Source organism: Schistocerca serialis, chromosome 5 (genome assembly GCF_023864345.2).
Source record: "Schistocerca serialis cubense isolate TAMUIC-IGC-003099 chromosome 5, iqSchSeri2.2, whole genome shotgun sequence".
Classification (NCBI taxonomy): domain Eukaryota; kingdom Metazoa; phylum Arthropoda; class Insecta; order Orthoptera; family Acrididae; genus Schistocerca; species Schistocerca serialis.
Window position 1 is genome coordinate 537,413,886 of NC_064642.1, and position 24,386 is coordinate 537,438,271.

Genomic DNA, 24,386 nt, shown 5'->3' on the forward strand with positions numbered 1-24,386 from the left:
AAGTGGTGAAATGTGGGTAAGAGGGGGTGCGATGACCTTCCCATCATGTGACACATCTACAGTGATGTTGGACAGAATTGTGGTGAAACCTCGTGCCAATGTAACATCATTTTCCCATCTTATGTGTCACATGAACTTCTGAGTTCTGCCCCCTCCCCCTTTTTTTTTTTTTTGCACGAGTTCACAGAGCACCACACTTTTGCTCCATTACAGAGGAAGGTTGCAGCCACCGTTGAGCCAAATTTCAAACTTACATGTCGCAATAGGAGTCAGTTACCGGATATCAAAAAAGTGGTCTTTTGTGTTGCACTGTGTCATGCACTTGATCATTTAACCGTATTCCACACAGAAAACTGTGCTGGTACTAGCATAGCACTCTCACTGCGCGATAGGTGCCACTCATTTTTTTGCTCGAGAGTTGTTGTGTATTATAGGACTCTTTCAACATAGCTTTTATCCACCTTAACTCGCAGCTGTGTTTGACTCTTAGAACAATGTAAAGAATTATTTATCTTTATTCTTGCATAATCAGGAATTACGCCTATCTCTATTGGATTCGGCGATGTCAATGGTAGATGACAGCTGGATGCCATTCCTGTCACTCAAATGTAAACATTTCTTGTTGAAGTCAGTTTTAATCATGTTCCCAAGATCTTTAGCTTTCAGTTTCAGAAAGACAAAACTTCTCCACAATGCTTTCTATGACAGTGTCGTAAAAAGTGATTGTGTCATAAATTTTATACTGTAGAGCCCCGTTTAGCCAATTGTCAAGGGACTGAAAAATTACGAATTCGGTTTAACAGAGTTTGAATTAATGAGTTAAAAAAAAATACAACATTGAGTTCACTTTTTCTCTTGTTGAGGGTTCCAATGAGTGAGGGTGCTGTATTTTCATTACCTCCAAAAAAAAAGAGAAATAACTACACTGTATATGTACAACAGTACTTCTGGCATTTGTTTCATTGCAGAAGTGTATGTATATATACACATTGTGGAACAATATTGTACCTATTGAATTAATGTGTTATGTAATACAACAAATGATAATAGTGAGAAACACTTTCGCATACTGTTTTTTAATACATTAGGATTTAATCAGAAAACATGTTGTAGTCTACAACAAACCTTATCCATTACGTATTTTACTTCCATATACATTAATTTGAAACAGAATCATTAACTATTGTATGTCAGACTGTTGGTTGTAATATTATGGCATTCCACAAAGATACCAGCCCAGAGCAGCATGAAATGCAACAGAGACAACAGAAGGAGCTGCAAATCTCTCAAAAATAACGACTGTAATTGCAACTTCAGCAACAGGTGGCAGTGTCATATTTTCATATTCCTGCATCATCGGCCGAACTAACAACTGGCTCTCCAGCAGGACAGATGTCATCCATTCTTCCCTAATTATGGTTAAAGAGGGAACATACCAAAGCTGTAACCACATTAAGAGTAATTACAGATGTTACATAATCAATTTCCCCTTCAGTTTCAACGGCGTTATTGGTTGCTGTCCAGGATTTCCTAGAAGGGTTAGATATGGTGTCTGTTGTAACTTCACCCCAAGCAGCAGATATGTTACAGATAGCCTGCAGTACATTCAAATGTGGAACTGTTTCTTGCAGTTCAGTTACACAGCTTTAACAAGTCGACATCTGTAATTACACTTCACTGAGGCAATTATTCCTTGATCCAATGGTTGCAGACCACTCGGGATGTTACCTGATAACAAGACAATTTCTAGGTACATAAGTTCCAAGTTATCAAACTATTGTACCAAGCAATGGTCCAAATCTAGCAAAATACTTTTCTTCCTTGCAGACATTTGTCGCTGAACCTTCAACAGCGAGCTACAAAAGATAGATTTGGTCGTCCTACCTTTATTGTTGATCTCGTAGTGGTAGGGCAGATTGAGTAGGTTTCCATTTTTTAAACAATGTGGGTTTTTGTATTTTTCAATCACTAAGGGTATGACGTCTCAGAACGATCTGAATTACAACCTAAGACGATTTTCAGTCTCTCCTTGCAGAGATTTCATCCATGATAGTTTTAACCATTGACATATAGTGTTTTTCCAGACACCAAGTTGCAGGAAATGCCAGCTTCATGCTTATTCAACACATCTCTTGGGTGATACAAATGAGAGAGCTTGGATTGAAATTCCCATGTCCACTCATTGGCATCTTCCTCTTTTACTCTTGTGCCTCCCCATGGACACTTACAGCACTTACTTTATGCCTTTTCAGAAAACACCATAGCCAGCTCTCAGGACACTCAAACCTAGAAATTCCCTTTTCTGGGCAATTTCAGGAGCCTTTCCTTCAAGCATGCGGCCAGAGAATGAAGTTTGCTATAAGTGCATATGTTGTAACCATTCAAACAGCAACTCCTCCACTTCCTCACGTCTGTCTGGCTCTCATGCACTTGCTATTGCCACTAAATGGTGAGCTTGCCAGGCTTGCCTCCATTTTCTGTCTTGAACCTATTATCAATGAGAGTAGTAGCATTCTACAACATGTGTCTTCGGCTTTTCTCCACTGTCGACAATATGTAGAACTTGCTCCTTTTGTTCTAGTGTCAAATCATTCTAAGTTCATTTCTGTCTCAGCACCATATTGCAAGTAATGGAGCAAACGGAAAGACAGTAAGACAATACAGTAATTTACTGAGAAAAATTATGTGAAATGCATAAGGGATAACATCATAGTGCACAGCACTACATATACATACATACTTATTCTGTTTAGACGAAGACTAAGATATGGAATATATTATGTGTATGTAGTATAAATTATCCAAAATTTAGTTTAAGTGGTAGATTTTTTTAATGTCATTCAGCAGGAATTGAACAGCTACTGTGAGTTGGCTTTAACATAACTAGGTTTTTTCCTTCTGTAATTCCCTAATCAACATAAACAAAAATTGCAGAACAATGAAGACTTCCAGCTGTACCTTTGTTGAAGACATAAACAGTAATATACATTCTAATTTCATTTACACTATTTACTAAGTCATTTTAACAAGTTTGGGCTTCAGAACACATGTGCATAATATTTGGGAACTTTTATTTCCTTCCACATCTCATTTATAATTTTCTGTTTATTTTACAACGTCAACAGTAACAACCAAATTACAGTCACCTGGGTGAAAAATTTTAATTCACCATTGTTCCTTTAAAATGTAAATACATTTAGAAAGATGCTGAGGTACATGGAATTTTAAGTAGTGTTATACTTTGTTGCACATTAAGAACACTGTTCAGTGGGTATTTTGACATAAGTAATATTAAAAGTAAATTGACTGAGGCACAAAGATGAGAAGTAACACCAATAGAACATTTAAAAAGACACAATAGATGAGAAATAACTGAAAGAGGATGAACAAGCTTTTGGGTGTGGTGGGGATGGAAGTGAGAGTAGTGATAAATGGATGTACGGAATGTAACAGGAGAATAGAAGAAAGGCAAACAGACAATTTAGGAAGAGAGACTGATCACAAAGGATGAAGAGAAAGTCTACATACCTTGGCCAACCATATTCTTGTTTATAATTTCTGATTTGTTCACAACTTTTATAGCATACATTTTGTCAGGGTTTGACTTTTTACAACCCAAGAAAACTTTCCTGGAAAAAAAATTGCATTGATGACATTAGAACCAGTGTATAAAATATATGCCTCCAAACTTTCAGCAAAAATGTCAAGTGCATTCTAAGTTACTGAATTTAAACAGCAAACAAGGGAAAGCACTGCATTTTAATCATGCGAAATCAAATGTTGACACAGAAAACAAGCCAAAAAAATCTTGACAATATTTGTTTGATATGCTATTTAGCTGCTTGGACTTACTTTACACTGGGGTGAACCAGACCTTAAAGCTCATAGTTCTAAGCAAAAATCTGTTCTCTGTTGTTGTATCAATTGGTACTTTAGAGAGCACTATTGTTATTTTAGTGCATGAAGAATTTCAAATATTTTATATTTGTTCCTGGACATTCAAATTAGAAAGATGTTGTTATGGTCTACAAGGAATTCATTTGCACAGAACAGGTGGAGGAACAATCTAAAAGCACATGCCTAAAAAGGAAAAATAATTACTTATTTCATATACCACAAAATACACAAAAATGTAATGTGGAATACACAAAGCAACACTACACTATAAACTGGAAATACCACAGTACCATAAATGAATCGTTACAGAACAGCTATAAACAATATTCACCACACCCTCAGTATAAGATACACAAGGCCAGAAGCAACACAAACTGATTATTTCCAGCGAACACTTTGTGTCAGATGTACAGTGTCATATTCTGAATTAATAGAAAAAATGCATGCTGGTAACTGTAGCTTTGTGGCACTTTCATCACAATAAAGGCAACAAGTTCCCTGCAATTCATCCCAAATCAAAACCTTAATTGTTGGCAAAGTATGTTAGTGATTCATTGGCTGTTTGTGAGAATAATGTTGGAAGAGTTGGCACTAGTTTGTTAGTGAGTTACCAGTGTTGGCAGTTGTGAGCACTAGATTCATTTTTGGGTTTGAAATTATTGGTGAAGTGCGTTGCTTTGTAGTTAAAAATTTGATTTTATGTTTTGTTTTTTGTTAACTGTGGATATGACAACTACAGTATGCGTCACTTCAGCCACCCTATCTGGTGCTAATAATGATTAAAAAGGTTAATTCTCATACCATTGTTAATGAAATTAGTTACTGGACTTTATACACAAAACACAGTTTCTAACACTTATCATGAAAACAATCATATAATGAGATTTCATTATTGAATAAGCACACCAGATAATAGCACAATGCTGAACATACCATAAATGTAATTGCAAACAGAGCTGAAGGCTCTTTAATATACTTCGCTTATCATAAAAACACACTGTACCGGAAGCAATCAGTTTTTGCTAATGGAGGGAGAGGGGGGGGGGGGGGGGGAAGAGAGAGAGAGAGAGAGAGAGAGAGAGAGAGAGAGAGATAGTCAGCCAAATTGCTATTTGTTTTATGACATGCAATGAATCAGTGAATGGATGCTGTAAGTAGCCCGCAATCCCCACATTGATAAGTAAAATAGTTTCTCTAGATGACAGCTGCTCAAAGCAAAGCATAGTTTACTTAGATTCTACAGAACATAAGTACATGATATAATAAAAAAACAACTTTGTTCATGGGCAGATTCTGCCATGTGGCAATGGGGGACAGTATGCTGACAATGACTAAATTCCTAAAGTTATTTGGTTTAATTACTGAGTAGTGATGTGTCACATTTGTGGAGGAGGAATGAGACTGACCAAAGTTGCTGCACCTCTGACCAGGCACCACTATATGTGGCGCTATCAGGTGGAAACATATAGCATTCCATCCAGAGGGGTTCCTGGCTTGATAACTCTCAACTGGCCATTCGGGACATGCAGAGTCCGCCAGAAATGGGGCAATGCTGACAATGACTAAATTCCTAAAGTTATTTGGTTTAATTACTGAGTAGTGATGTGTCACATTTGTGGAGGAGGAATGAGACTGACCAAAGTTGCTGCACCTCTGACCAGGCACCACTATATGTGGCGCTATCAGGTGGAAACATATAGCATTCCATCCAGAGGAGTTCCTGGCTTGATAACTCTCAACTGGCCATTCGGGACATGCAGAGTCCGCCAGAAATGGGGCAATGCTGACAATGACTAAATTCCTAAAGTTATTTGGTTTAATTACTGAGTAGTGATGTGTCACATTTGTGGAGGAGGAATGAGACTGACCAAAGTTGCTGCACCTCGGACCATGCACCACTATATGTGGCGCTATCAGGTGGAAACATATGGCATTCCATCCAGAAGGGTTCCTGGCTTGATAACTCTCAACTGGCCATTCGGGACATGCAGAGTCTGCCAGAAATGGGGCAATGGGGGACAGTATGCTGATAATGACTAAATTCCTAAAGTTATTTGGTTTAATTACTGAGTAGTGATGTGTCACATTTGTGGAGGAGGAATGAGACTGACCAAAGTTGCTGCACCTCTGACCATGCACCACTATATGTGGCGCTATCAGGTGGAAACATATAGCATTCCATCCAGAGGGGTTCCTGGCTTGATAACTCTCAACTGGCCATTCGGGACATGCAGAGTCCGCCAGAAATGGGGCAATGGGGGACAGTATGCTGACAATGACTAAATTCCTAAAGTTATTTGGTTTAATTACTGAGTAGTGATGTGTCACATTTGTGGAGGAGGAATGAGACTGACCAAAGTTGCTGCACCTCGGACCAGGCACCACTATATGTGGCGCTATCAGGTAGAAACATATGGCATTCCCTCCAGAGGGGTTCCTGGCTTGATAACTCTCAACTGGCCATTCGGGACATGCAGAGTCTGCCAGAAATGGGGCAATGGGGGACAGTATGCTGACAATGACTTAATTCCTAAAGTTATTTGGTTTAATTACTGAGTAGTGATGTGTCACATTTGTGGAGGAGGAATGAGACTGACCAAAGTTGCTGCACCTCGGACCAGGCACCACTATATGTGGCGCTATCAGGTGGAAACATATGGCATTCCATCCAGAAGGGTTCCTGGCTTGATTACTCTCAACTGGCCATTCGGGACATGCAGAGTCTGCCAGAAATGGGGCAATGGGGGACAGTATGCTGATAATGACTAAATTCCTAAAGTTATTTGGTTTAATTACTGAGTAGTGATGTGTCACATTTGTGGAGGAGGAATGAGACTGACCAAAGTTGCTGCACCTCTGACCAGGCACCACTATATGTGGCGCTATCATGTGGAAACATATAGCATTCCATCCAGAGGGGTTCCTGGCTTGATTACTCTCAACTGGCCATTCGGGACATGCAGAGTCCGCCAGAAATGGGGCAATGCTGACAATGACTAAATTCCTAAAGTTATTTGGTTTAATTACTGAGTAGTGATGTGTCACATTTGTGGAGGAGGAATGAGACTGACCAAAGTTGCTGCACCTCGGACCAGGCACCACTATATGTGGCGCTATCAGGTGGAAACATATGGCATTCCATCCAGAGGGGTTCCTGGCTTGATAACTCTCAACTGGCCATTCGGGACATGCAGAGTCCGCCAGAAATGGGGCAATGGGGGACAGTATGCTGACAATGACTAAATTCCTAAAGTTATTTGGTTTAATTACTGAGTAGTGATGTGTCACATTTGTGGAGGAGGAATGAGACTGACCAAAGTTGCTGCACCTCAGACCATGCACCACTATATGTGGCGCTATCAGGTGGAAACATATGGCATTCCATCCAGAAGGGTTCCTGGCTTGATAACTCTCAACTGGCCATTCGGGACATGCAGAGTCTGCCAGAAATGGGGCAATGGGGGACAGTATGCTGATAATGACTAAATTCCTAAAGTTATTTGGTTTAATTACTGAGTAGTGATGTGTCACATTTGTGGAGGAGGAATGAGACTGACCAAAGTTGCTGCACCTCTGACCAGGCACCACTATATGTGGCGCTATCAGGTGGAAACATATAGCATTCCATCCAGAGGGGTTCCTGGCTTGATAACTCTCAACTGGCCATTCGGGACATGCAGAGTCCGCCAGAAATGGGGCAATGGGGGACAGTATGCTGACAATGACTAAATTCCTAAAGTTATTTGGTTTAATTACTGAGTAGTGATGTGTCACATTTGTGGAGGAGGAATGAGACTGACCAAAGTTGCTGCACCTCGGACCAGGCACCACTATATGTGGCGCTATCAGGTAGAAACATATGGCATTCCCTCCAGAGGGGTTCCTGGCTTGATAACTCTCAACTGGCCATTCGGGACATGCAGAGTCCGCCAGAAATGGGGCAATGGGGGACAGTATGCTGACAATGACTTAATTCCTACAGTTATTTGGTTTAATTACTGAGTAGTGATGTGTCACATTTGTGGAGGAGGAATGAGACTGACCAAAGTTGCTGCACCTCGGACCAGGCACCACTATATGTGGCGCTATCAGGTGGAAACATATGGCATTCCATCCAGAGGGGTTCCTGGCTTGATAACTCTCAACTGGCCATTCGGGACATGCAGAGTCCGCCAGAAATGGGGCAATGGGGGACAGTATGCTGACAATGACTAAATTCCTAAAGTTATTTGGTTTAATTACTGAGTAGTGATGTGTCACATTTGTGGAGGAGGAATGAGACTGACCAAAGTTGCTGCACCTCGGACCAGGCACCACTATATGTGGCGCTATCAGGTGGAAACATATGGCATTCCATCCAGAAGGGTTCCTGGCTTGATTACTCTCAACTGGCCATTCGGGACATGCAGAGTCTGCCAGAAATGGGGCAATGGGGGACAGTATGCTGATAATGACTAAATTCCTAAAGTTATTTGGTTTAATTACTGAGTAGTGATGTGTCACATTTGTGGAGGAGGAATGAGACTGACCAAAGTTGCTGCACCTCTGACCAGGCACCACTATATGTGGCGCTATCATGTGGAAACATATAGCATTCCATCCAGAGGGGTTCCTGGCTTGATTACTCTCAACTGGCCATTCGGGACATGCAGAGTCCGCCAGAAATGGGGCAATGCTGACAATGACTAAATTCCTAAAGTTATTTGGTTTAATTACTGAGTAGTGATGTGTCACATTTGTGGAGGAGGAATGAGACTGACCAAAGTTGCTGCACCTCGGACCAGGCACCACTATATGTGGCGCTATCAGGTGGAAACATATGGCATTCCATCCAGAGGGGTTCCTGGCTTGATAACTCTCAACTGGCCATTCGGGACATGCAGAGTCCGCCAGAAATGGGGCAATGGGGGACAGTATGCTGACAATGACTAAATTCCTAAAGTTATTTGGTTTAATTACTGAGTAGTGATGTGTCACATTTGTGGAGGAGGAATGAGACTGACCAAAGTTGCTGCACCTCGGACCAGGCACCACTATATGTGGCGCTATCAGGTGGAAACATATGGCATTCCATCCAGAAGGGTTCCTGGCTTGATAACTCTCAACTGGCCATTCGGGACATGCAGAGTCCGCCAGAAATGGGGCAATGGGGGACAGTATGCTGACAATGACTAAATTCCTAAAGTTATTTGGTTTAATTACTGAGTAGTGATGTGTCACATTTGTGGAGGAGGAATGAGACTGACCAAAGTTGCTGCACCTCGGACCAGGCACCACTATATGTGGCGCTATCAGGTGGAAACATATGGCATTCCATCCAGAGGGGTTCCTGGCTTGATAACTCTCAACTGGCCATTCGGGACATGCAGAGTCCGCCAGAAATGGGGCAATGGGGGACAGTATGCTGACAATGACTAAATTCCTAAAGTTATTTGGTTTAATTACTGAGTAGTGATGTGTCACATTTGTGGAGGAGGAATGAGACTGACCAAAGTTGCTGCACCTCGGACCAGGCACCACTATATGTGGCGCTATCAGGTAGAAACATATGGCATTCCATCCAGAGGGGTTCCTGGCTTGATAACTCTCAACTGGCCATTCGGGACATGCAGAGTCTGCCAGAAATGGGGCAATGGGGGACAGTATGCTGACAATGACTAAATTCCTAAAGTTATTTGGTTTAATTACTGAGTAGTGATGTGTCACATTTGTGGAGGAGGAATGAGACTGACCAAAGTTGCTGCACCTCGGACCAGGCACCACTACATGTGGCGCCATCAGGTGGAAACATATGGCATTCCATCCAGAGGGGTTCCTGGCTTGATAACTCTCAACTGGCCATTCGGGACATGCAGAGTCCGCCAGAAATGGGGCAATGGGGGACAGTATGCTGACAATGACTAAATTCCTAAAGTTATTTGGTTTAATTACTGAGTAGTGATGTGTCACATTTGTGGAGGAGGAATGAGACTGACCAAAGTTGCTGCACCTCGGACCAGGCACCACTATATGTGGCGCTATCAGGTGGAAACATATGGCATTCCATCCAGAGGGGTTCCTGGCTTGATAACTCTCAACTGGCCATTCGGGACATGCAGAGTCCGCCAGAAATGGGGCAATGGGGGACAGTATGCTGACAATGACTAAATTCCTAAAGTTATTTGGTTTAATTACTGAGTAGTGATGTGTCACATTTGTGGAGGAGGAATGAGACTGACCAAAGTTGCTGCACCTCGGACCAGGCACCACTATATGTGGCGCTATCAGGTGGAAACATATGGCATTCCATCCAGAGGGGTTCCTGGCTTGATAACTCTCAACTGGCCATTCGGGACATGCAGAGTCCGCCAGAAATGGGGCAATGGGGGACAGTATGCTGACAATGACTAAATTCCTAAAGTTATTTGGTTTAATTACTGAGTAGTGATGTGTCACATTTGTGGAGGAGGAATGAGACTGACCAAAGTTGCTGCACCTCGGACCAGGCACCACTATATGTGGCGCTATCAGGTGGAAACATATGGCATTCCATCCAGAAGGGTTCCTGGCTTGATAACTCTCAACTGGCCATTCGGGACATGCAGAGTCCGCCAGAAATGGGGCAATGGGGGACAGTATGCTGACAATGACTAAATTCCTAAAGTTATTTGGTTTAATTACTGAGTAGTGATGTGTCACATTTGTGGAGGAGGAATGAGACTGACCAAAGTTGCTGCACCTCGGACCAGGCACCACTATATGTGGCGCTATCAGGTGGAAACATATGGCATTCCATCCAGAAGGGTTCCTGGCTTGATAACTCTCAACTGGCCATTCGGGACATGCAGAGTCCGCCAGAAATGGGGCAATGGGGGACAGTATGCTGACAATGACTAAATTCCTAAAGTTATTTGGTTTAATTACTGAGTAGTGATGTGTCACATTTGTGGAGGAGGAATGAGACTGACCAAAGTTGCTGCACCTCGGACCAGGCACCACTATATGTGGCGCTATCAGGTGGAAACATATGGCATTCCATCCAGAGGGGTTCCTGGCTTGATAACTCTCAACTGGCCATTCGGGACATGCAGAGTCCGCCAGAAATGGGGCAATGGGGGACAGTATGCTGACAATGACTAAATTCCTAAAGTTATTTGGTTTAATTACTGAGTAGTGATGTGTCACATTTGTGGAGGAGGAATGAGACTGACCAAAGTTGCTGCACCTCTGACCAGGCACCACTATATGTGGCGCTATCAGGTGGAAACATATAGCATTCCATCCAGAGGGGTTCCTGGCTTGATTACTCTCAACTGGCCATTCGGGACATGCAGAGTCCGCCAGAAATGGGGCAATGCTGACAATGACTAAATTCCTAAAGTTATTTGGTTTAATTACTGAGTAGTGATGTGTTACATTTGTGGAGGAGGAATGAGACTGACCAAAGTTGCTGCACCTCGGACCAGGCACCACTATATGTGGCGCTATCAGGTGGAAACATATGGCATTCCATCCAGAGGGGTTCCTGGCTTGATAACTCTCAACTGGCCATTCGGGACATGCAGAGTCCGCCAGAAAAATGAATAAACTCTTTCTCAGGCTCTATCAAGATATAGATATTGTTCGATTTGAGTTATGAGTGTGTTGTACTATGGTCTTTCGTTCAACAGATGTTAACATCATCATCTCGGTATTGAGAAAACAAGATGGCTGGAACACGCTTGACATTCGAGGAAAGAAAATGTATTGTGAAGTGGTTTTTCAAGTTTGATAATGCCATTGAAGTGCAATGTCTGTGGAGATGGGAGTTTGAAACAGAAACACCAACCCACCCAACAGTTAAATGCATCATTGACAAGTTTGAATTGCATGGAACGATTTGTGATATTCACGAAGAAAGATCTGGAAGACAGCGTACAGCTACAAGTCCTGCTTTGTCAGCTCTCATATTGGAAACTTACGTTAATTCTCCTCTGAAATCTGTTATGGAATGCGCATGTGAAGTGGGGGTTAGCAGTACAAGTGTACGAAGAATTCCGAAAGCTGCAAAGTGGAAAGTCTACATTCCATGATTACTACACACGATTAATGACGACGATCCTGATCACCGAATGCAATTTTGCAAATGGTGTGAGCAAATGGTAACTGATGACGAACAATTTGTGACGAAGATAGTGTGGAGTGACGAGGCACAATTTAAACTTAATGTAACTGTGAATTGGGATAATAAAGTGTACTGGCACCGGAAAATGAGGATAAAGTGGTCAATCTACCAGGGGTTCACTTGTGTGGACTATCATCTAGGGGCTTAGTAGGACCCATTTTCTTTGATGCTGCTGGCACTGGAGAAGTGTACCTGGAAACATTGCACATATCAATTTTACCAGGTATAGGTGCACTTCATGGAGCTGATGAAGAGGTCTTCTACTAACAAGACGGGGCGCACCCACACTAGTGCCCAGCCGTAAGAGGTTTCCTGGACGAAAATTTTCCAGGGCATTGGACTGGACGAAGAGGGCCCATTGAGTTCCCTCCACAGACGCCATACCTAACACCTATTGACTTTTACTTTTGGGGAACTGTGAAAGATAACGTCTGTCGACGCATGCCAGAGGAACTTTGCCAGGGGATTACAGCGACATGTGCAGCGATCTCCAATGTAACACTGACTGACATAGTTGCGCCGACTGCTCGTCATTTTGTTATGTGTATAGCCACCAACAGTGAACATTTTGAACTTTTAAAGTAACTATGTGCTACACTGAAGGTTGTACAACATGTGTGATCAATTATTAAGTGTAACATAAGGATATAAGTAATACTTTTCATTGCTTAAAGCATGTATGCATTTTTTTGGTGGACTCTGTATTATTTTTGCTACCATTCACCGATTGAGTTTTGTGTTCATGAGATTGACAGAATGTGGGAGACAGGTTTTCCTTTTGTAGGGATATATGTACAGAATTTACCAAGTATGGGAGAAAGTTGGAGGAGGGTGACAGAAGAGAGGGAGAGAGAGGTTTGTAGTTGAAGCTGTTCAGTCCGCATTTTGGAAGCACAAGTTTGGGAAGGGTAAATGTATTGTGGGAATGTGAGTGTTGGTGGCTGTAGTTTCAGAGTATGGGTTATCTGATATCATTTTTAGAATGGTGGTGAGACTGACAATACAGGTATTAGTGGGTTTAGATGATGAAGGTATTACTATTGTGTCAGATGCATTTTCTTCTTATAGGGATTGAGGTACCAGGTTTGTCGACTCGTGTGTGATTCTGTGGATTTTGTTTGAGATACAAAGTCCACAATACCAAGCCACACAGCTACAAAAAATAGATAACAGAAATTTCACTTGATCTCACTCACTTCAAGTGATATTTGAAATATCAGTATTTTTTAAATTGTGATTTTGTTGTTTGCTTGTTTTTGTGTTTTTATTTGTTTTGGAATATCTTTGTTTATATTTGGTCCAACTCAGCCCAAAACCTCCGTAATTCGCATGGTTGTCTCATTAGCTTCAAGTTATTTCTGCAATTAAATACTGTGTCTGTTCGATAGTGTAATGAGTGACATCATAGTCACCATACCGTATAAGCGTGGGGGGAGGGGGGGGGGGGGGGGAGGAGATTGAAAAATAAAACTGCATGCCTATTTTATCCTGGCTGACTACCTCATGACATCACTGGAGCTCAACTGGGCTGAACTGATTTGTCAGATGATGTGGGCAAGGGAAAGAAGGTTGTGGGTCACCAGAGGGAGGGTTGGAGGGCAGGATGGCTGGTACGGAGAGGTAGTAATTGTCTAGGGTAATAATGTAGCACTAGTAAGCCCCCCAAGGACCAAAGCACTTCGTCCACAGTGCTCACTGCCTATCACTTATTTCACAGGCATTGCAAGAGCAGGCAGCCTGCGGTTGCTGCACTAGGTATCATGCGGCATGTCCTCAGTGAGTGGCCCTGCCACACAGCCTCTATATATCTTTCTCACAATGTAGTGGCAGTAATGGGCCTGGCACGTGTTGGAATACATTTACAATTAGAATTTCTTTCCAGCTCTCTATTTTCCATGTTTTCTATGGAGAATGTGCAAACTGTGTCCTGAGATTCACCAAATATTACACAGTGACGGAGTACGATTACGTATAATGAAAAATTCATCTGATGATCAAATACTGATTATAACTGAAGGTCATTGATTTAGCTGTGGAATTGTAAGTTTATGTGAATGAGTAACTGATGAGATAATGCTCACATTCAGTATGCAGCTACAATCAGACTGACAAGACATACCTTCAACAAAGCAAACAAAACTGATTTACACTGAAGATCATGATAACCGATTATAGTTGTAAACTTTGTTTATAGTTCACAAGAAGAGGAAGTACAGAAATCAGGCAAGTGAATTAATAGCACTATTTCAACTGCACTGAGAGGAAAGACAAAGGAAGAATAATGTATAGTGGTAGGTAGTGATGGGTATTATTCGAATAAATTTCTGTCTGGATACTTATTGGAATAATTAGATCATTCAGACAGATCTACTTTCCGATAAAGTATTCAGGGGTAAAGGGATTATTCCTCTCCATAAATCAAAATAATTATTTGTTATTTAATGTCCGTAACTTAAATAACGAATAACGTAACATGCCACAGTATTTTTCTTTGTTTACTCCTTGTATAGGATTCAAAATTAGTGTTTTTGTTCCCTTGGCTACATGCAGTTTCTATCTGATAAATAACTTATTAATGGTTTGTACAGAAATGTGCCCCAGTGGCTCAGTGGGCACATCAGTATCAAGGAAACTTATTGCAATTTGTAAAGCTAAAGAAGCTAGCAAACAAAGGTGCACACTTGCTGTGTGCAAGAGCTATAGGGGAGGTTGTAAAAAAGTGGGTTTTTCCAGACAATAAAGATAAAAGGTTTGGGGTATGATCCCCCATTGGTCCTGTGATTTTTCTGTTGCTTATCGCTTCTTTCACCAACAATGAGAAAAATTCAAAGTCAAGTTGCATTGTGTTTTTGACTACATGCTGAACTGTTGGTCCCCTTCTATTTGACTGTATAAGTCAGTTCAGAGATTGGAGCCAAGCAAAGACACACAAGATGCCTATTAAAGCACTGCTGTTTTCAAAGCAATCTTCGGGTTGCGCATAGCTTTACTTGCATTCCAGCACAACAAATGCAACAAGAAAGTGCTCCATATGCGAACGGCCTTAGCAGTTACACTATTAATGCACCCCAATTCAACTGACTCTGCACTTGCCTGTAGTTCCCACCTCCCTCTGCTAACACATGGAATTGCTCTGTGTAAGCAGCCAAGGATGAGTATGACGCTGAAAAATTTCTCGATCTGCAAAATCCTTCTGCACTGTAAGAAGACTGCTAACACTGTCGAATATGGGTTTCTTGTGATATAATTATTCAATTCATTCATGTTTGCAATGCCACAAACTGGGTGAACAAAATAAGAACTCAGTGGTTACTAATGAATAACAATAACAGACTTTAAAGCTTCCTAAGATTTTGAGGAATGCTGCTGAATGTCCAGTCATCTGAAAGTTTAAGGATTAAGGCCAAGTAAGTTTTCTGTTCGAAGAAGGAACAGTTTTTCAGCCCAACAAGGTTGTATGCAGTTACATAGAGCTTTAAGTATACAAAAGCGTTCACAATACTGCAGCACATTGGCGAATTTTTCATCGAGAAAGTATCAAGAGACGAATGGAAGACTTTTCGCCTTTCTGTCAGATGTAATTATTGCAACAATGCCTTAGTCACACTTTAAAAACAAACAGTTCACCGGTATTGCTGCCCAAGACCAAGGAAGACTTAAAACAAACTACAGACATAATTATAATAGCCAAAACAGTGCCAAAGAAATTGATACGGTGATGAGATTTTGGGTTCTTATTCTGCAATGCATACATGCAACTGTATCAATTTCTGGCATCAGCATGCCTTTACGCAATGAAATTTTGTTCTTTGGTCAGAGATACCAAGCATGGATGGCAGTTTTAAGCGCACACCGGGCGAGCCTGTGATGATTGGTGAACTAGACGACAGAGTGTGACGTAGACCATGTAGCGAGAGCCAGGCGCATGCCAGTTGTGGACTTAAAGTGTGGGAAGTGCTACAGCATCATCTGAGTGATGGGTCATTGGCCCGGAGGTTGCTGTCTAGTCAGCAGATGGCGGGAGCACATCACACTGAATTTAGTGCCTCATTCTCCTGATTTTCGTAAGAGTCAGCATTCAGTTTGGAATTTGAACTGGGTCATTTGCCATGGCTCTAACAGTAATTCATCTGTCTGTGATCGACTCCAGTCATGTAAAGGTTCATTCTGTAACCTGAACTGTTTTCAGTTAGCAAATCTTCTGAGCATTTTTCCTATTTCCTCTGGAACGCATCACTTGGATGTTGCACTGAAGCAAGAGTTGGGCTTACCATTGACTGTAGTGACACGAAACTGTACCCCAGCAGTGGTCTGCAAATTTCCGTGATGTATGGCTAATGGGGTGCCTTTCTGAAATACACTTTCCAGGGTGTGTAAATCATGTTGAACTGTGTGCATGATATTCTAGGGAAGTGAAGTCAGCTCAGGGCACTTTGTGATCATAGATAGATGTTCTCAGGTTCCACTGGCCAAAATCTGCATGGAAGGAAGCTAATTAATTTCTGTGATTACAAAGCTTCAATCAATTCCATCAAGGTTAACTCTGTTGTTCCAAGTTGCCTCTTGTTCGTGAGGCAGAGTGAATGTAAGGTTGGTTAAGACTGGTAGTGATAATTTGTCATTTACAGAGTTTGTCCTTAGCCTGGGATTGCAGTAAAGTGAGCCATGTACTGATGCCTCTGACACTGATGAAAGGTTGATTTGTGTGCAGCTGCATTAGCACATGTTATGCTTCAGTGAATCTTAATTAAATTTTGTTACTGTTTCTTCTGTAACTACTAACACTCTTTTCTCACAGCCGGATAGGTTAAACTGGCATTAAATCATTCATGTGTCAGTATCCCTATGGCCAGTTACAATGCACTAACGTGTAGGAGTTTCTGAACTTACACGTATTTGGTTTAGAAAGAATATCTTAGATGATTTTAAATTTTTAAAGTTATTGGTTTCAATGTTTAAAGAAAAAGGAAATTTACGGAATCTAGAACTTCAAACTTCGGTGATTATTCTAAATACCTCTGGTCATTGCGATTTTTTTTTAAATGCTTATTGGTCTTAATGTTAAAGGGAAATGAAATTTTGGGTAACTTAGAATTTCAGTAATTATCTTTAAATATTTTGAAGGATTTTACATTCTAATAAATTTGCATGATATTAATATTTTAAAACTTGCTTGTTTTAATGAATGCATATTATCTATAGAAGTGGATGCCTGTGTAAACTAAGTAAACCAATAAATATTCGGCTACCAGAACCATTGTGTTCTAGCTTGACCAGCTCCAAATGTTACCTTTCCCCTTCGAATCCTTAAGAGAAGCTATCAGAAATCGAGGTGGGTTACAATAGATTTTTGTTTTAGTGAAATACTATTAATGAAGATGGATTTGATAGTAATTTAATTTATTTTATTGATATTGGCTCTGAGGTGTGTACACAAAGGTATACAAAAAACTTCCTGTCTGATTAAAACTGTATGCCCGATCGAGACTCGAACTCGAGCCTTTGCCTTTCACGGGCAAATGCTCTACCAACTGAGCTATCCAAGCACGACTCACAACCCAACCTCACAGCCTTTATTCTGCCAGTACCTTGTCTCCTACCTTCCAAACTTCACTGAAGTTCTCCCACGAACCTTGCAGAACTAGTACTACTGGAAGAAAGGATATTGCATAGAAATGACTTAGCCACAGCCGGGGGGAAGTTTCCAGAATGAAATTTTCACTCTGAAATTTTAATCTGCCAGGAAATTTCATATCAGCGCACACTCTGCCGCAGAGTGAAAATTTCATTCATAGGTACATTATATATATAAACAAAATAATGAGTTTCAAATGATTTAAAAACAAAATTTATTTTAAAGGTGACTGGGAAGCCGAAACTAACTCAAAATCACATTGAAGTTATTTGGCAAAAACTAACTGCTGAAGAAGCTTCTGATTTGAGAGTCACGTCATTATCCTGAAATGCGGATGATTTCAGGAGAAATAACACACCAATATCTTCTTTGCATGTGAAGAATGTATTTTCTTGAGTGTGTCACAATGGCAGATCTTCAAAAATCAAATAAGCCTTCTGATGAGATGTTGGAAAAAAAACTGTCCTGAAAACTAATTTTAAAAGATACAAAAACTACATTTGTTTACTAAATGACAAAGAACTGTTGCAATAAATGTTTTTATTTTTGTGAATTAATAATGCTACAAATAAATATTTTTATTTGTTACTCATGAATAATTTTTACCTCTATCTGTTATTCCAGTAACTTTTGCCCAACTCTGGTGCATGTGCTCACTGCAAATTTGCAGCCTATGTGCAAATGAGCACAAGCACGTGGTACCCATATGGCCATGGACAAGTGCTCTCTCAATTGTGTTAGAGAATTGGCCATCGTCTGAATGTAAATAATCACCAATGGCAGCCAAGGGCTTTCAACATAAGGCCAACAGCCTTGCAAAGAAGGTAGAAGAGCAGACAGAGATTCAGGACACACTCTTGCCCTATGGGTGGGAAACTGCCACCCAAAGAAGGAAGAAGCATGCAATGATCACCATATGAGGATGCAGAAGGCATAGGAAACCTCTATCATGTCATGAAAATCTAATAATCTTGGAGGTTTGGAATGCTGTCGGGGAAGGAATGGAAGGAAAGGTTACAGGAGAATATAGACTCAGCAGTAGGAATGAGAGACGAAAAAGAGGAGTAGAGTTCTGAAATAAATTTCAGCTAATAATAGTGAATACTCTGTTCAAGAATCACAAGTGGAGGATGTATAGTTGGGAAGGCCCTGAGATATGTGGAGATTCCAGCTGGATTACATCATGATGAGGCAGAAATTCCAAAAATCTGATACTGGTTTGTAAGGTGTACACAGGTGTAGATATAGACTCTGATCACAATTTAGTACTGATGAAGAGTAGAAAGTAGTTTAAGAGAACCATGTTGAAGAATCAGTGGGCAAGGAAGTGGGATACTGAAGTACTGAGGAGTGATGAGATGCATTTGAAGTTCACTAAGGATGTGGATACTGCGATAAGGAATACCAGAGTAGGCAGTTCAGTTGAAGAGGAGGAGACATCTCTAAAAAGAGCACTCATAGATGCCTAACAGGTAAACACACATACAAGGAAGGTAAAAGAATAAATACTTCAAGTGACTGATAACTGAAAGAAGCACAAAAATGTTCAGTAAAGACCGACGTACAGCTACATGAACTCCTTATGAATGAAATAAATTGGACATCCAGGGCAGGCAATGTGAAATGGCTGCAGGAAAAAGTGAAGAAACTGCAAAAGAAATGGGTGGACTGACTCAGTACACAGAAAAGTCAAAACAACCTATGGTGAAATTAAAACCAAGGATGGTACATTATGACTGCAGTGGAAATTCCACTGTTAAACATGGAAGGGAGAGCAGGTTGGTAGAAAGAGTACAATGAAGCCCTCTGAGAGTGGGAAGACTTTTCTGATGATGTGACAGAAGACTAAATCAGAGTAGGTATGGAAGACAAAGGAGTTCCAGTGATAGATTCGGAATTTAAAAGAGCCCTGGAAGACTCGATATCAAATGAGGCAGGACAGATAAACAACATTCCATTGGGATGTCTAAAATCATTGGAGGAAGTGGTAACCAAATGAGTATTCAAGCTGGTATGTAGAATCTATGACACTGGAGACATACCATCAGACCTTCGAAAAAGTGTTATCTACACTATTCTGGAGATAGCAAATGCAGATATTTGCACAAGTTATTGCACAATCAGTTTTTAAGCTCATTTATACAAGTTGCTTACAAGAATAATATAAAGCAGAACTGAAAGAAAACTGTTGCTACGTTACACGAATATCAGTCTGGCTTTCAAAAAGGCACCAGAGACGAGTTCAGACAATGCACTTGATAATGGAAGCAAAGGCTTAAGAAACATCAATACACAAACATAGGGTTTGTTGATACAGAAAAATAAACTTATTATGCAAAATGGTGCAAGATGCTCGAAATTCTGAGAAAAATGGACAGGACATGTGTTAAGACATCAGGAAATAACCTCTGTGGTACTAGACGAAGCTGTAGAGGGTAAGAACTGTAGAAGAAAGACAGAGATTGGAATATTTTCAACTAATAATTGAGGATTTTGGCTGCAAGAGCTACTCTGAGATGAAGAAATTAGCCCAGTCATGACGGACTGCATGAAACCAGTAGTGCAGGATTCGTTCAAAAGCCCAGCAGCATTCTCAGTCTTATTTACACGCCTATGAATGATCAGCTAAATGGGAGTTGTTACCCCTACTCCCTCCACTATTCAACAGAATTTCATTACTTTTGTCTGGTAACTCCTGGCATATGAGAAAAAATTGGAGCCTAAGATAAACGTAAAATGGGTAAACAAGATACTTAAAATCACATGGTATGAAATAGACTATAAAATGAAGTAGTTGTACCACTAAAGTAAATAAAAAGTTAAAGGAATAATTTTTAAAAAAGACAGTATATATTTTTTGAGGTAGTAACTGCCTCTACTCCTCTCGAGTAGTAACAGCCTCGGAGGAACTCGATCTCGCACATGAACCTGAAAACGTGGTTGTACAGCCAGGATCCCAAAGGTGATATGTATCCATTTTACAATAACCTGTTCACTCTTGAAGTTACGTTATGAAGAAAATACATGTTACATTTCAAATATCAAGTGGTGGAAAGGAAATTTACTTCAGCTCATCTGAACTCAAATTCAGTGTAAAATCTCTCAAAGGCCTGACAAGCAATTACTCTCTACCAAAAGAAGCCCTGATTTCCACAGAAACCACTAACTTCTCTAAAATTTAAAAGTGATGCAGATTATCGCTGATGTCCTGTACAGTGCTGTATACAGTGTAGTTTGGTGACTTGTTTGCAGAGGAGTAATGTTCCTCACCTTGGCCAGATGATAGTACCTCTTGAGGGTCTTTGCCAGTGTACAGTGAAGACCTCAATGGTGGCGAAGGCGGAGAATGTGGTATTCAGAATGGCAGAGCTGGCAGAAGACGCAACCCGTCTTCCTAGGGTTAACAGAGATGGAACCCACTGTCTTGTGGACTGAGAAGGGATACTTTATGACAAAGGGAGTAAACCTTGATCGGAAATCCTTGATATATTGTATTTGTATAAAGAGCCTCTTCACTATACCAGTAGTTTCCTAAGAAAATGGATAAGCTACTTGGGCCTTAAAGTCCTAAACAGCAGACCAAGCACATGGACAACCAAAGCTTCCCCAGTGATTGGAAAGGTGGATGAAGGCTACAGCAGATTCGGAAAATCCAGTTGTCATAACTATTAGGTCAGTGCATACGTTCATAGAGTTTAAGTTAGTATGCCGGTTATTATGGGTTTATTCATTGACTGTCATTTTTTATTTGTAGTACTCTGTTGTTATTTGAGTTTACATATTGTCATTCTATCATTTGGGGATAGTGAGTGGTGCTAAGGGTGCTAGAAAAACAGAATGCAAAGTGAAGAAATCTGCACATTTCCAACATATTCTTATGTTCGAATTCAATAGAGGAGTGTCAGCAGTGAAGGCAGCCAGGAACACTTGCATCATAATGCCATTGGACAAAGCACAGCAAGAAAATGTTTTTCTCATTCTAAGAAAGACCATTTTAACATTGGTGACTTTCCACATTCAGGAAGACCTTCAGGGTTTGGTGAAAACCATTTAAATGCATTAATCCACAATTATCCACATCAATGTACTCGAGAACTGTCAAATGTGATGAATTATGATCATTCCACCATCATGCGAAATCTGCATGCAATGGTGAACGTTCAAAAACTGGATGTATGAGCCCGACAATAATAATAACAATAATAATAATATCAGCGGGTGACCATTTCTGCATTTCTGTTTGCTCGTAAATAACATTGACCATTCCTACCCTGTATTTTTATTGGTGACGAGAAATTGTATCTTTATGCTAACATATGGGGAAGAAAGGAATGGTTGTGCCCAAACAAAGCAGCAACTCCCCATACAGAGCACTGTGTGCATCCAAAGAAGATAATGTCATGCATCTGGCGGAACAGCGATGGTGCGGTGTACTATGAACTGCTTCCCCGAGATGTAACCATCACTGATGATATTTATTGTCAATAACCAATATGTCATGCAGACACAATCCAAGAACGACAACGAGGAAGACTGCATGAAGGGATGCTACTCTGCAATAACACCCCTCCGCTTTCCGCTAGACTGATAAAAAAACACAGCATAGGAGTTGGACTTCGAAGTCATTCTGCACCCACCTTATCCACCTAATCTTGTACCCTCAGATTTTCACCTTTTCCGATCTCTATTGGATAACCTGTAAGGAACTTACTTCCTGGATGCAAATGCGCTCCAAACATGGATTGACAAGTTCTTTGCCTCAAAACCACGTGATTTCTACAGTCAAGGAATCAAAAAGTTACCCCAGCATTGGCAGACTGTTGTAAATAGTGAAGGAGAATACATTACTGATGACCAAAGTCTCTGTTATGTTTAGAAAAAATATGGAAAAATGCTATGAACTTATGCACCAACCCAATACTATGCCACCACTGGGTACTGGTCCTGAGCCTGTAACGAAGTGTGTGGCTGTTGTAGTGCAGCAGCATTCCCATAGTAAATGATACCACACACAAGCGTCTTATGAGGAACGTAGCACAACGGCACAAGTCCTACAGCAATCTGTGAATTCTGACAGGGGCAGGGATGTGTAATCTGGGAGCTCCTAGTGATGAACCAGCACCTACATGACAAGTCTGTGATTGCCGTTTTGACTGAGGAAAGACTGTAAAGCAACTCTTGTGCTGCATTCATGACTGTGCAGGTCTATTCAGGAGCCACTCTGCTCCCTCAAAATGAAGATGTGGCTATAACTGGTATCTTACACATGTTCAGCCTAAATTTTAATCCAACTGGGAGTCGCAATCAGAGGGTACATCGCATGTGGGTCGACAGAAAATAAAGATGAACTTTGCTAGTTGGAACATCCAAAATATAAAGGATAATGATACAGTAAATTGACCAAAAGGCAAACAGCTACCATTTCTTGTGAACTTAGTAGATTTAAGATCGTTATTGCAGCACTGAGTGAAACTAGAAGACCAGGCAAAGAATAAATCAAAGAACAAGTAGGTGGCTACGCTTTCTTTGGGAAAGGCAAAGAAATCCATGAACCCCGCATTCATGGTGTTGGCTTTGCTATAGCAAACGAACTTGTTCCTCGTCGAGGTGAGGAACTACCTTTTCGCACAAGCAAAAAACTCATGAGTCCATCCCTCAAACTCACCAAGAAACAAAAAACTTGCAAGATCTAAAAGAACAAAGACCTCCTTAAAGATAGTAGCAGCAAAGAAAAATTCCATAAACTCTACATGAAAGGCTACAGGGTAAATATCCTGAAAGTACTGAAGAACACTAAGCAACACCAGGCTTGGCAGAGCAATCCTATGTCAATCACCATGAAAAGAGAATATCAAGTAGTGATGGCAGAAGTGCAGAGCAAAACTCGTGCTCTCAAAAACAAATGGTGGACAATGATATCTCAAGAAAAGCACATGTAGCAGAAATTATCAATAGTCAAGCTTTTATCAGAGTGACAAAAACTTTTATGGCCCAGTAACTCAAGATTTAAATCTAGGGATGGCACTCCAATCCTGAAGGACATCTACTCCATTAGCACATAGTGGAAGCAGCATTTCCACAAACTCTTGAATAAAGACTCAGATCACCAAAACGACAGACAATTCCCAAAATTCTGCTAGAACCTACAAAACCTCACTGCGGAAAAGCCGTTCTCTACAAGAAGCTGAGAAAGCTATCAAGCAACTCAAACACAACAAAGCCACTAGATCAAATGAAGTTCCTGCTGAATTTTTCAAAAAAAAAAAAAAAAGTGAACATATTCCAGCTGAACTGTCAAAACATAGAGCACTGAAACTGTTCCTCCTGATTTCAGAGATGCACTGATAGTTACTATCTTCAGAAAAAGAGAAAGCAGACGAACTGACTGGTAACAACCATGGAATATCCTTTCTATCTGCTGCTAGAAAAATACTTGCTTCAATTCTATCCAAACATCTGATACCTCTTGCTGAAGACTGTTTGCCTGAAACACAATGTGGATTTTGACCTAATCACAGTACCACTGTACAAGGCATTCATATATCATGTCAAGGCCTTCGACTCAGTCAACAGAGATGCTTTGTTGAAGATCTTAGCTAAAATCGGCTGTCCTGTGAAGTACATTAACACTGTTGGACTGCCGAATGGAAACATGAATGGCATGGTTCTTGTCAACATTAGGCCTAGAGAGAAATTTCAGATCACAGCAGG

The 24,386-nt window shown here is 40.8% G+C and overlaps 1 protein-coding gene across 4 annotated transcripts in view; it reads right to left on the reverse strand.

Moving 5' to 3' along the window:
* LOC126482322 (serine/threonine-protein kinase greatwall) overlaps nt 1–24,386 on the reverse strand; it is a 118,552-nt gene that overhangs the window by 91,126 nt on the left and 3,040 nt on the right. For 3 of the 4 annotated variants that reach the window (XM_050106366.1, XM_050106367.1, XM_050106365.1), the window contains exon 3: nt 3,529–3,629. In XM_050106366.1, the coding sequence (XP_049962323.1) occupies nt 3,529–3,629 (101 nt within the window). Of the gene's footprint in view, nt 1–3,528; nt 3,630–3,852; nt 3,951–24,386 lie in introns of those variants that run through there. The other variant, XM_050106368.1, reaches the window with a different exon arrangement.